Below are 14,917 nucleotides of genomic sequence, written 5' to 3'. Positions count from 1 at the left end.
GTTGCAAATTCCCCCTGAATAAGAATATTAAATCAGTGCTTGGGAGAGAGGCGTTTAATACTGGAGCGAGCCATATCACGCTTCAACTCCCACAAGGCAAGCAGATATGCAAGGTGAAGATATGGAAGCCATTACAGAAAATCCAAAGAAACGTGCAGCAATAGACAGAGCAGAAGACTGGGCCAAGTGTTCTGGCATATGAAGTAGTATAGGACCACCACCATATTATGTGACCGCTACTTACTCACAGACCTCAATACTGCCCCCTGTAACTAGACTTGGCTTGTTTAGGTGTCTGCCGCAGATGTACCTCGAACAGGACCCTTCTTACGTATCTAAATGTGGAATGAAATTAAAAGCTGCTCAACAGAAGGAAATCACTGAAAAATAAACACAGATCGATAGGAGAGAGTATAGTCTTCCCATCTATGAGGAGCCCACCACGGAAAACTGGAAGAAGTACACGTGGCCAGGTATGGGCCAAACATGATGCTGTATATGCACGCTGTCTGTATAGGAAAAAAAACTGCTAGTTAGCGGGCAGAGGGAATCAATGTAAGTAATGAACATGCTGCAAATGATAAAATCCACGACATGGTCATTACTTTTTTTCTAAATTCAGATGCATTGCTGGGGGAATTGCTTCACATTTTGTAAAGATTCAGGAGCGGAAATCAGGCCAAAATCAGTAATCAGTATTTTATCCATATGCACCCTCAGCAGCGGTACAAATCTCAGACAGTGGAGCCCACGATGTTTAGTTTAGCCCGGACTCAGACGGCTGTGGTTTACATCCGTGTGCTATCCAGACTACACGCAATGCACATGGACCCATTGAAGTAAATGAGCAAATTCATACCTCCATTTTTTTGAAACATGCACCGTTCTTATCAGTTTTTCATCCAAGACTTAGGCCTCATGCACACCGACCATGTGCCCGCCGTCTGCGGACATGCATGCACAACTTTTTAGTGGTGAGGAGGCACGAACAGAAAACCCACGGGAGTACTCTAGTGCTTCCATTGGCTTCCGATCTGTGCCGTAATAAGGGTACATACCTGTTAGGGGCTGGTGTGCACGAGGCCCTATTCAAGAGAATGGGTCTTGGGGGGGGACCCGGGCACCATGCGGACATCCATGTGCATGAGAATCGGAACCGGCATCCAAATCCAGCCTAAGGCTTCATTCACACGTCCGCAAATGGGTCCGCATCTGTTCCACAATTTTGCGGAACTGGTGCGGACCCATTCATTCTCTATGTGCTCTCCGCATCCGATCTTCCGATCCGCAGCTCCGGAAGAAATAATACAACATGTCCTATTCTTGTCCGCAATTGCGGACCAGAATAGGCATTTCTATGGGGGTGCCGACCGGGTGTATTGCGGATCCACAAATTGCGGACCCGCAATACACTACGGATGTCTGAATGGACCCCAACAGTATACAGCCAGTACTGGATACACTTCTCAGCTGACTGACTCTACTGAATGCTCTCATTCACTGACAGCAAACAAATCTTGAAAATGGTAAGAAAGTATATATCACAAAGTTGTAGAATGTTTCATTTACAGAAAGATTAAAGGAGGTTGTCCCATCAAAATATTCTACATTTTTCAGACCAGGACCTGGATCTAAATACTTTTAATACTTTTGTGACTGAATGTAATTAATAAATTTACTATATCCACTGAGTTAGTTATTCAGCAGGTGGCACATGCTTCAATCCATCCTTCAACTGCAAACAGCCATAACTACTGTTAGAGGCGGAGAAAGGACTGTTTTAGGCTGTGACTGCATATTTTAAAATTGTGTCTGCTGGTTGTAACATCCAACCAGAATGCTGGAAAACATGAAATCTGAAGTCAAGACTCCATCAAGAGGTGGTTGTTCAAGATTAGCAAAACTAAGGCGTAAAATAACAAAATAAGCATGACTTGTCTGTTAAATCGCCCACTGCTGCCATTCCGATCCTCCCCATGGGCTGCTGCAGAAAATGCAGCCAGTCACTGGCCTCAACAGACTCACCCTGTGAAGAAATATTAACAGGCGGTGCTGGAGGAGTGGGCAATCGTCCGGTAATAATGCTTAGTTATTTTACACCATCCCTTTTCGTATCAGAATTGTTGCTAATCTCGGACAATATGCTGATCTAATGCATCCCCTTCCACTTTAGATTTAATCATAATCCTGTGCTTTTCCATAGTAAGGATAGGACCACACAGGACAAAAAAAAAAAAACTTGGATGCGATGTGGATCCTGCAAAATTTTTCCACTGACCTGCGGTGCTGATCTTTGAATCCACAGCATCTCCGTTTCAACCAGGGTGAAATCCACAGTGAAGTTGCATCAACATTTTGCTGTGGATTAGCAGTGTTTGGACCTGGTCTTAAAGTGGTTTCCCCCCTAACACTTATGAGATCGCTTTGGACTAAACTGCTGGGACTCCCATGAGAACGGGTGTCCCTACAGCTAAGCGAATGGAGCTGAACACCAGCAGACTATTCACTTCTATGGGACTGTCGAGTACAGCATTGGCAGTCCCACAGCAGTCAATAGGGAGAGACAGTCACTAGAGCTCATTTCAAATTAGAAAACTATAAGACCCCCTAGCAATTAGACACTTAGGCCCTCATCTGGGGAAAGAGAGAAAACTCATTTAAGCTTAAAGGGCTCTTTCCATCTGGGACATTGAAGGCATATCGCACGGATATACCATCAATGACCGATAGGTGCGGGCCTCATATCTGGGACCCCCGAAGTGAACAGAGCATTCTCCATTCACCGATATGGAGTTGGGGAAAGCATGCCATGCATGCATGTGTGCTCTACTTCACTTTGGGGGCTCCGTTCTGTAGATAGGAGCGGGTCCCAGAGGCCATCTGACATTGATGGCATATTCTAGCAATATGCCACCCATGTCCCAAATGGGCCAACCCTTTAAAGGGGTAAATCTTCCATAGGTTAAGTATAGTACAGCCCCATTCAGAACGATACCACTTCCCCATGGTTTCCCAGCATTCCTGGTGTGCACTTGAAAGAAAATACTGACGAATAAAAGTACAGAAATATTCATAGAAATTCTCACCGCTTCTAACTCTTTCTGTGTTTCATCCTCCATTCGCCTGATGTCTTCCATTGTTAGGTCAATCCATTTGTCAATCCAGCAGAACAACTGACGATGAAAGTTCGTAAATATTCGTTTTTCTTGCTTAAAAAAATATAAAATCCCATAAAGTCAAAATCAGGTTCACAGAATGCAGCGTTCTCTAACTTTAGAACCAGTCAGTCAGCCATCACTCCTAAGTAGGCCTTAGGCAAGTATCTGCCCAGAAAATAGATTCTTGAGACATGTCCAAAAATGACAGCTTTACACCTATCCACGGGACTGGTGATGTGTCTGATTGGTGTACCTCCACCGATCATACAGGGGTTCCGTGTCACCTTTTTGAATGGCGTGATGCTCAAGCATGCACAGTGACCCTATATTGACAGCCTATGGAATTGCTGAAGACATCCAAGTGCTATTGGCTATCTCCAATAGAATGCAATACAGTTTGCATGGAGTGGCAGTGAGCTTGCCCACTCTATTCAAACAAGGGGCATAAGCACTCTTGGTTTTGGGATTGTAAGGGTCCCACACAATCAGATAGTCATCTATCCTGTGGAAAGGTGATAAGCTGTCGTTCTTTGACAACCCCTTTAACCCCTTAAGGACTCAGCCCTATTTCACCTTAAGGACTTGGCCATTTTTTGCAAATCTGACCAGTGTCACTTTAAGTAGTGATAACTTTAAAACGCTTTGACTTATCCAGGCCATTCTGAGAATGTTTTTTCGTCACATATTGTACTTCATGACACTGGTAAAATGAAGTAAAAAAAATTCATTTTTATTTAAAAAAAAATACCAAATTTACCAAAAATGTGTAAAACATTGCAAATTTCCAAGTTTCAATTTCTCTACTTCTATAATACATAGTAATACCTCCAAAAATAGTTATTACTTTACATTCCCCATATGTCTACTTCATGTTTGGATCATTTTGGGAATGATATTTTATTTTTGGGGGATGTTACAAGGCTTAGAAGCAAATCTTGAACTTTTTCAGAAATTTTCAAAAACCCAATTTTTAGGGACCAGTTCAGGTCTGAAGTCACTTTGCGAGGCTTACATAATAGAAACCACCCAAAAATGACCCCATTCTATAAACTACACCCCTCAATGTATTCAAAACTGATTTTACAAACTTTGTTAACCCTTTAGGTGTTCCACAAGAATTAATGGAAAATAGAGATACAATTTCAAAATTTCACTTTTTGGGCAGATTTTACATTTTAATAATTTTTTTCCAGTTACAAAGCAAGGGTTAACAGCCAAACCAAACTCCATATTTATGGCCCCGATTCTGTAGTTTACAGAAACACCCCATATGTGGTCGTAAACTACTGTACGGGCACACAGCAGGGCACAGAAGGAAAGGAATGCCATACGGTTTTTGGAAGGCAGATTTTGCTGGACTGTTTTTTTTTTACACCATGTCCCATTTGAAGCCCCCCTGATGTACCCCTAGAGTAGAAACTCCAAAAAAGTGGCCCCATTTTAGAAACTACGGGATAGGGTGGCAGTATTGTTGGTACTAGTTTAGGGTACATATGATTTTTGGTTGCTCTATATTACACTTTTTGTGAGGCAAGGTAACAAGAAATAGCTGTTTTGGCACCGTTTTTATTTTTTGTTATTTACAACATTCATCTGACAGGTTAGATCATGTGATATTTTTATAGACCAGGTTGTCACGGATGCGGCGATACCTAATATGTATACTTTTTTATTTTATTTATGTAAGTTTTACACAATGATTTCTTTTTTGAAGCAAAAAAAAAAATCATGTTTTAGTGTTTCCATAGTCTGAGAGCCATAATTTTTTGGGCGATTACCTTGGGTAGGGTATGATTTTTGCGGGATGAGATGACTGTTTTATAAGCACTATTTTGGGGTGCGTGTGACTTTTTGATCGCTTGCTATTACACTTTTTGTGATGTAAGGTGACAAAAAATGGTTTATTTAGCACTTTTTTTTATTTTTTACGGTGTTCATCTGAGGGGTTAGGTCATGTGATATTTTTATAGAGCCGGTCGATACGAACGCGGCGATACCTAATATGTATACTTTTTTTTTTATTTATGTAAGTTTTACACAATAACAGCTTTTTGAAAACAAAATAAAATTATGTTTTAGTGTCTCCATATTCTGAGCCATAGTTTTTTTTTTTTTTTGGGCGATTGTCTCAGGTAGGGGCTCATTTTTTGCGGGATGAAGGGACGGTTAGATTGGTACTATTTTGGTGGGCAAACGCATCACGCTGCCTTCCATGTCATCGGGTCCCCCCTACAGCCCCCCATGGGGACCCGATGGCACCACCGCCGCCGCACCAGGTAAAAGCCGCAAACCGCAGGTCTGAATTGACCTGCGGTTTGCAGCAATTGCCGATGCGGGGGGAGGGGGGGGGTCCGTGTCGGCGCATTTAGCCAAGGTGCCTGCTCAATGATTTGAGCAGGTACAGGGTTCCGATCACCGCCCACCTGGCGGCGGTGATCAGAACTATACATGACGTACCGGTACGTCATGGGTCCTTAGGACTTGGGAACCATGCCGTACCGGTACATCATGGGTCCCTAAAGGGGTTAAAAAGGTCCACTCAGACGTCTGTAGTTCAGGTTCCGCATCAGTTCCACAATTTTGTGGGACGGGTGCGGACCAATTCATTTCAATTGGGCTGCAAAAGATGCAGACAGCAAACCTTCTGCTCTCCGCATCTGTAGTTCTGTTCCATAGCCTCGCAAAAAAGATAGAGCTTGTCCTATTCTTGCCCGCAATCGCGGACAAGAATATGCATTTCTATCACAGGCCCGGCCATGTGCGGTCTGCAAAATGCAGAACACACACGGCCGGTATCAAGTGTTTTGCGGATCCGCAAAACACTTGCAGACGTCTAAACGGATCCTAAGACCAAGTCAACCACAGTTTTTCTCAATAGTTTTATATAATGTTACAAACAGCCAACAATACATATTTGCTGCCACAGGAAGGTGAGAAGAAACCAACTGCTGCCAGACCCATTAGGGCTGGACAAGGATTGGGAATGAGGAAGATGAGGAGGTACTTATACCGCACAGTATAGACTCATGCACACAACCGTTGTCTGCCGATGCCCGTATTGCGTCCTTCAAACAGGTCAGCGATATACGGGCACCAGCCGTTTGTGCACCGTATCACAGACACAAACCCATTCACTTGAATTGGTCTGCAATCCGTAAGGTGCGGTGTGGAACAGAGGCACGGAACGCTTCTATGGTTTTCTCTCTATGCCTCCACACCGTAAAAAATAGAACATGGACCCATTCAAGTTGAATGGGTCTGCAATTTGCGATCCCCACTGCACGGAACAGGCGGCACTCGTTCGTGTGCATGAGCCCTATGAATGATACTTGGACTGAAGGATAAAACATAACTGGTATTTGACAAACACCAAAAATCATAATGGTCAAAAATTGTCACAGCATAAAAAAAGCAATGAGTACAACTCTGCATACATTTTCTGTAGGAACAAAACTCAAAAAAAGGGATATTATGGACGTTAGAAATTTACAAAAATAGTCTTCTGTGGTCAACTAGAGAGTCTTACCTTCTGAATAAAATGTTCTACTTTATTTTGAAGTCCCCACCATCTAAACTTAATAGTGACTAGTTTGTAAGCACACATTCGTGGACAGTCCTTTGCGTTTGCCAGTTCTTTCTGTAGATGAAAAGATATTGTTTTTCATTTAATTTTATCAAAATATATAGCTTGGCAAGGGTTAAGGGGTCTTCTAGGAGTACAATACTGATGGCCTAGCTTCAGGATAGGTCATCAATATGAGATCGCTGGCCATCCGACTCCTGGAACCCCCACTGATCAGCTGTTTGAAAGGGTTCTGCAGCCTCCACCTTTCTGCATCCCAAGTACAGCAGCATAAACTGTATAGAGCCTGTCCTTTGTATGGCAGCCCAGGCACCTCACTTCAAATGGGACTGAGCTGCAAGTAAGCCATATCTCTCATTGCAATGTCTATAAAAAGCTTTTTTTTTTTTTTTTCTTTGGGGGGGTAAGGATAGGTAATCAGTATTCAAACTACTCAGTAACCTAAACCCTAAATAAAACCTGCTCCACCAGATGTTGTATGTGAACCTCTGCCTCTCAGTAATCGTCTCTGCTGTTAAGCCCTGACAACACCGTCAAATAGCTATAATGGGGAGAATGGGACACTGACTATATTATAATCACAGATAGCGGAACTAGAAGAAAGAGCAAATTAAAGATGTTCGCCATGTATGTAAGGCAGATCTCAAAGTTAGTGCTATGCCATCTGGTGGCCAAAGAAGGTAATGCAAAATGCTTCAGTGTAAACCATAGGGTTTGTGTAGCGCTCACTTTTCCAAAGCTGAGCTTTATACACAAAACATAAAGGTTGTTCAGCCATGGGCATCTGCCCCGATTCCCTCGGACTGGCCAAGCAAGCAGACTGCCAGGGATAAGCTGCTGTTAGACACCACTGGCAGCCCTCATCTCCTGGAGGTCAAATTATCAAAAGTTTATAGATCTCATAGGACTATTTCCCAACATTCATCCAATATGTATGGTCACCTTAAAGAGGTATTCCCATCTCAGGACTCGATGGCATATCCCTAAGATATACCATCAATGCCAGATAGGTGCAGGTCCCAGGGCCTGCACCTATCTACAGAACGGACGGCATACCCTAGCGATAAAGTTCGAGATGGATACACCCCTTTAAAAGAAAGCTAAAAAGGAAAAAAGACCAGATTGGCCTTCCCTAGTTTTATACAAGAAATTGTGCACTGTACAGATTTCCTATACATGTAAAAACTAGAATTGTAACTGTATTGTGAATCGCCCCCCAACTACCAGTCAAGAGATTTAGAACAACTTCCACTGATTCCAATGGGGAGATTGACCACAAATAGTCATTCATTGCTAGTTTTACGATGTGTTCATTAAGGACATGCATGGGAATCCCCAAAGGCCAAACCCTTACTGGTGCAAATTATCAGTAAATTATTATTATAAAGATTTGATTGATTGACATGGCTGAGGTTGTTACAACGAGAAAATATTATAATAAAATAAAAATGGGCATCACAACAGTTTCATATATGCGTTAAAGGGCAGATCTGTACCTATGACACTGGCTGACCTGTTACATGTGCGCTTGGCAGCTAACGGCATCTGTGTTGGTCTCATGTTCATATGTGCCCACATTACTGAGAAAAATGAAGTTTTAATATATGCAAATGAGCCTCTAGGAGCAACGGGGGTGTTGCCGTTACTCCTAGAGGCTCAGCTCTCTCTGAAACTGCCGCGTCCTTTGCACTTTGCTTGAATTTAGGAGAAGTCAGGGACAGGTGTGATAACGTTTCCACTGCCTGACCCTGTCAAAGAGCAGAGGGCGCAGAAGCTGCAGAGAGCTAAGTCTCTAGGAGTAAAGGCAACGCCCCTGTTGCTCCTAGAGACTTATTTGCATGTATGATAACTTTTTTCTCAGTAATCCGGGCACATACACTGCGTGCAGAATTATTAGGCAAATGAGTATTTTGACCACATCATCCTCTTTATGCATGTTGTCTTACTCCAAGCTGTATAGGCTCGAAAGCCTACTACCAATTAAGCATATTAGGTGATGTGCATCTCTGTAATGAGAAGGGGTGTGGTCTAAGGACATCAACACCCTATATCAGGTGTGCATAATTATTAGGCAACTTCCTTTCCTTTGGCAAAATGGGTCAAAAGAAGGACTTGACAGGCTCAGAAAAGTCAAAAATAGTGAGATATCTTGCAGAGGGATGCAGCACTCTTAAAATTGCAAAGCTTCTGAAGCGTGATCATCGAACAATCAAGCGTTTCATTCAAAATAGTCAACAGGGTCGCAAGAAGCGTGTGGAAAAACCAAGGCGCAAAATAACTGCCCATGAACTGAGAAAAGTCAAGCGTGCAGCTGCCAAGATGCCACTTGCCACCAGTTTGGCCATATTTCAGAGCTGCAACATCACTGGAGTGCCCAAAAGCACAAGGTGTGCAATACTCAGAGACATGGCCAAGGTAAGAAAGGCTGAAAGACGACCACCACTGAACAAGACACACAAGCTGAAACGTCAAGACTGGGCCAAGAAATATCTCAAGACTGATTTTTCTAAGGTTTTATGGACTGATGAAATGAGAGTGAGTCTTGATGGGCCAGATGGATGGGCCCGTGGCTGGATTGGTAAAGGGCAGAGAGCTCCAGTCCGACTCAGACGCCAGCAAGGTGGAGGTGGAGTACTGGTTTGGGCTGGTATCATCAAAGATTAGCTTGTGGGGCCTTTTCGGGTTGAGGATGGAGTCAAGCTCAACTCCCAGTTTCTGGAAGACACCTTCTTCAAGCAGTGGTACAGGAAGAAGTCTGCATCCTTCAAGAAAAACATGATTTTCATGCAGAACAATGCTCCATCACACGTGTCCAAGTACTCCACAGCGTGGCTGGCAAGAAAGGGTATAAAAGAAGAAAATCTAATGACATGGCCTCCTTGTTCACCTGATCTGAACCCCATTGAGAACCTGTGGTCCATCATCAAATGTGAGATTTACAAGGAGGGAAAACAGTACACCTCTCTGAACAGTGTCTGGGAGGCTGTGGTTGCTGCTGCACGCAATGTTGATGGTGAACAGATCAAAACACTGACAGAATCCATGGATGGCAGGCTTTTGAGTGTCCTTGCAAAGAAAGGTGGCTATATTGGTCACGGATTTGTTTTTGTTTTGTTTTTGAATGTCAGAAATGTATATTTGTGAATGTTGAGATGTTATATTGGTTTCACTGGTAAAAATAAATAATTGAAATGGGTATATATTTGTTTTTTGTTAAGTTGCCTAATAATTATGCACAGTAATAGTCATCTGCACACACAGATATCCCCCTAAAATAGCTAAAACTAAAAACTACTTCCAAAAATATTCAGCTTTGATATTTATGAGTTTTTTGGGTTCATTGAGAACATGGTTGTTGTTCAATAATAAAATTAATCCTCAAAAATACAACTTGCCTAATAATTCTGCACTCCCTGTATGAACATGGGACCAACACAGATGTCTTCAGCTGCAACAGGTCAGCCAGTTTCAAAGGTACAAATCTACTGACAGATGCTCTTTAAAGGGGTTGTCTCATCATGGACAATGGGGGCATATCGCTAGGATATACCCCCATTGTCTTATAGATGCGGGTCCTACGGCTGGGACCTGCACCTATATCAAGAACAGAGCACCGCAAGTGAAGGAGGGCTCACTGCGCATGCGCCCTCCATTCATTTTCTATGGGGCCGTGAAAATAGCCGAGCACCATTTCCGTCAGCCCCATAGAAATTAATGGGAGCGGGGGGCGCGCATGCGCGATACACTCCATTTCACTTCTATGGGGAGCCAGCTTGGTGGTGGCCAGACCGGAGTCCTCCAGCCACCACCTTTTGGTTGGACCCGCACCTATAAGAGAATAGGGGCAATATCCTAGCGATATTACCCCATTGTCCATGATGAGACAACCACTTTAAAGCTATCCGACAGGCTGTTTTGGCAGAAGTTCATCATATCCAGCACAGCCGGATACTGCCATTCAGTTGGAGCCCACTGACTATAATGGTACTTGGAGGGGATCCAGACAGACCAAAACTAGCGCAAGCACCGTTTTTTTTGTCCGGCCGAATGCTGGCACTCATGGCGGAAACTGACCAGATCTCAGTCGGGTCTCATTATAGTCAATGGGGTGTGGTGATGCTCCATCCCTATCTGGATATGAACTCAGCAGGCTGTTCCTCTGCTGGATGCCTTTAACGTGTATGTGAAAGTAGCCTTAGAAGTGCTCATGTGTGTAGACTAACCTATTATAAATCACAGTTTACCTTCCAATTAGGTCCCAGAGGTCCTCGATTTGTTTTGAAGGATTCAAATATTGCTGGATCTTCATCAGCTTTGTAATCCTGCAACACACAAACAGTATATGCATGTAATATCCGACAGTACAGTACCACTATCATGTGTCCTAACAGCAGAAAATGTGATAAAAATTAAAAAATAACCATTATTAACCTAGGAAATCCCTGTTGGTCCTGTTGACTTAGTGTGCCGTAACATGTATGTGACTGCTACAGCCAATCACTGGCCTCAGCAGACACATGCCGTACATGCAGGATTCTTTTCTGAAGCGGAAGAGATGGTATGTGGCACATCATTGCTAGAGGGACCACCAAAGCAGCACTGAAATGGTGGGGGATTTACTGTAAATGGGGAGTTATGGTTAGGCTTTTGTATTAACACATTTAAGGATGATAATACACTGTAGGGCTTTGTTCACACATGGGTAGTATTTTTTTGCAGTTTTAAGAACTTTTGTATTTTTTGTAGCGTTTGTTGCACAGGTGTTCTTTGATGCATTATTTTTGCTTAAGAAAAAAAAACACAAGGTCCCGATGTTAGCTGAAAATTCCGGTCATACCAGCATTTGTTAGCTAGGGGTGTTTTTTTTTCCAACTGGTGGCACTGTTTGTTTTTTCCTATATTTTTTTTCAGCCATTTTTGCATCTCAATCAGAATAAAAGGCCATTAAAAAAAGCTATCCAATCATTTGTTTAAAAAAGAAAAAAAAAAAACACCATAAAAATACATGCAGTATGGAAAAGATTGCAAGCAGTTTCCATACACAAAACCGCCAGAGCAAATTCATCTGTGTAAGGCCCCTGGAACTTTAGAAATAAAACTTGGACAACCCCTTTAAAGACAATGTGTCAGCTCTCCGGACAGGTCTGCTTTAGTAAACACTTGTATTCTCCATGAAATAATTTGAGCATCTTTTTCCATAAATCTACGTTGTTGCATTTCTCTCTTATTCCTACTAGAAACGTATGAACGCATTAACAATTGGACGGAACCATTTCCCCTATCACAAGGGGAGTATCCCTACTCCACCTGACAATGGCAGCACTGACTGGACACTGTCGGTGTGCAGTGACAATGCACTCATACATCTGTAGTAGATTAGTCGTTTTTTCTTTCTCTCTCCTTTTTCGTGGGGAACCCCCCCCCCCCCCCCGCCCCCACTGGGGATGTGATAGGCTGGGATTAGAAACGTATTTAGTGATCATAAATTTATGTATTGATTTGAAATAAAATAAATAAAAAGGGGGAGAAACAATAAATTGGTGGTAGGAACAACAGAGGAATTGGAACAGCACAGAGTTCTTTGGAAGGAAGCTGCAGAATTGCTATGGGGAATACAATTACTTTCTAAAACAGACATGTCAGGAGATGTAACAGATCCTCATGAATTAAATGGACTTAAATGGCAGAAGTCAATATAAAGCCTACATCCCAGGAGCCATAATACTGGTGCCATCACTGGTGGGCAGTTTCCTCCGACAACCAATCCACTTCACTGAGAACTCCATAGCAATAAATGCACTTATTTCCATTTAGTTTGCAAAAAAAAAAAAAAAAAAAGCAGAAGAAAAGAGAAAAAAGGACTGTATGATACATGACAGGATTCAGCATAGGAAACCCAATGCACAGCTCCCAAATGAGCAGTGGTGTTGAAGGAGACAGCCTTCTGGCTTAGTTGGCGTGCCATCTCCTTCATGATCCCACAGGGCAGCGGAGCCACTGAAGGCCAGCCTTTGGCTGGTGGTTTGTTCTGGTTGCCACCAGCTGTAGACTTCTCATCTCATTAGGTTAGCTGGGACACTCTGGGGGGATGACAGCTGGAACCCACTCCAGTCTGCGGCTCTGAGGATTACTGGAGGCCAAATTCTGCTGCGCAGTTTCTGCAACCCTTAAACCAGAGCCTCCGCCACATATCACTGCACAGTACAAACTGGTTGAGCTCCTGAAGTAGGTTAAAAAGGCAACAGGCTAGGATGTCAGAAGAGATGAGAACGTCCCCTGTCCGTGGAGGGCCCGAGCAAAGGAAACAACTCATTAGGAAACAAGGGAAATGCAGACATGTCACACTGCTGGCTAAAGAGCTGCTCAGGAAAGCAAAGCAGAGAAAAGGGCTAGAATATTATTTTTATAATGATAGATAGATAGATAGATAGATAGATAGATAGATAGATAGGATAGATAGGATAGATAGGATAGATAGGATAGATAGGATAGATAGGATAGATAGCCTAACTGGGCACCTAATGTACGGTAATTGCGGGCACTCTATCGGGTAACATCTACTAATACTGCAGACGACTTCTTCACTTTCTGGATAAGGCAGTAGGTGATAACAATAATCAGTCTACCATATTAGGTCTCATGGGGCTAATAGAGGTCTCCCTGGCACAGAGACAGGTTTCATTTAGCCTGCAGGGTCTGAAATAGGAATACGTCCATCATGATGTGTGGGACTGGGCATGAAGCCTCGTTTATAGTCCGCAGATTTCCAAATAGTGCTGGAAAGTGTGCAGTCCAATGGTGACAAGTCCTCATACTTATGTGTCAGTAGCAGTCAAAGGGGGAGATTTATCAAAACTGGTGTAAAAGTAAACTGGCTAATTTTCCCATAGCAACCAATCAGATTCTACATTTCATTTTCCAAAGGAGCTCTAAAATATAAAAGGCGTCATTTGATTGGTTGCTATAGGCGATGGTATGTATATGTATATGTAAATGTCTGTCAGACCCTTTAAGTCCTTAATCTGTAACATCTATCACACCAGTTTTGATTAAAATAGTAAAGTGCAAGTGGAAGCAATAATAGGATGGTATTCTAAACACAGCCTAATAGTACAGCTCTGAAAATACATTAGTCATACTGGGTATACTGAAAAAAATTTATAAAGTAGAATACAAAATATATAAGCAAATAATTTATAAAACCAACCAAGATACATAGGCGTGGTGGTCTAATCTGAGGCTGGGACTTTATATCTTGGTTGGCATTATTCATTATTTGCTTATATATTTTGTATTCTACTTTATTCATTTGTTTCAGTATACCCAGTAGGACTAATGTATTTTCAGAGCTGTACTATTAGGCTGTGTTTAGAATACCATCCTATTCTTTCTTGCACTTTACTATTTTTATCCCGCTGTCCAGCCACCACTACTGTGTTGTTTTTAACCTTTTTAATCAGTTAGTGTATGCCAATCGTGTTGCTAATATATGTCAAATAAAAATTTATGGTACAATCATGACGAAAATGTGATTATTGGGCGATTATATTGAACCACATACTTCTATTGGTGTTGCAGTCTTATGTATATGGGTTAGGGCTCATGCACACAAACGTATTTTCTTTCCGTGTCCATCCATTATTATTTTTTTTGCGGACTGTATGCAGAACCATTCATTTAAATAGGTCCGTGTGCGTTCCGTTTCCATATGTCAGTATTTCCGTTCCGCAAAAAAAAAGGACATGTCCTATTATTGTCCACATTACGGACAAGGATAGTACTGTTCTATTAGGGGCCAGCTGTTCCTTTCCGCAAAATATGTAATGCGCACGGACATCATCCATATTTTTTGTGGATCCGTTTTTTTGTGGACCGCAAAATACATAAGGTTGTGTGCATGAGGCCTTAATGTTACCATAGCAGGGGATATAGGTTTGGCGTTTATCTCCAGAACGGGGCTCCTGAAGTGAATATGCAGCATGCTCTCCATTCACGGCTATTGGAGTTCGGAAATAGCTGAGTGAGCGCACTCTTCTGTTTTAGGTTAATAGGGGTAAATGCGAGACCACTGCTATGGAACTGACAAATATCGGAGCCAGTGCTTGGCTATTTTTAGAAGGGTGTAAGCTCACTTCAGGGGCCCCGTTCTGGAGACAGAAGCGGGTCCCAAAGGTGG

The 14,917-nt window shown here is 42.5% G+C and overlaps 1 protein-coding gene across 3 annotated transcripts in view; it reads right to left on the bottom strand.

Annotated features, from left to right (window-relative positions):
* PITPNB (phosphatidylinositol transfer protein beta) overlaps window positions 1-14,917 on the bottom strand; it is a 57,594-nt gene that overhangs the window by 1,995 nt on the left and 40,682 nt on the right. Inside the window, exons 8-11 of one of the 3 annotated variants that reach the window (XM_040416541.1) lie at window positions 10,986-11,063; window positions 6,685-6,795; window positions 3,087-3,209; window positions 245-335 (exon numbers count right to left, since the gene is read on the bottom strand). In XM_040416541.1, coding sequence (XP_040272475.1) covers window positions 288-335; window positions 3,087-3,209; window positions 6,685-6,795; window positions 10,986-11,063 — 360 coding nt within the window. In that variant the 3' untranslated portion in view covers window positions 245-287. The remainder of the gene's footprint in view (window positions 1-244; window positions 336-3,086; window positions 3,210-6,684; window positions 6,796-10,985; window positions 11,064-14,917) is intronic. The other 2 variants (XM_040416542.1, XM_040416540.1) reach the window with 2 other exon arrangements.

This window comes from Bufo bufo, chromosome 2, assembly GCF_905171765.1.
Source record: "Bufo bufo chromosome 2, aBufBuf1.1, whole genome shotgun sequence".
NCBI classification, from domain to species: Eukaryota; Metazoa; Chordata; class Amphibia; order Anura; family Bufonidae; genus Bufo; species Bufo bufo.
This window is presented reverse-complemented; position numbering and strand designations above follow the sequence as displayed.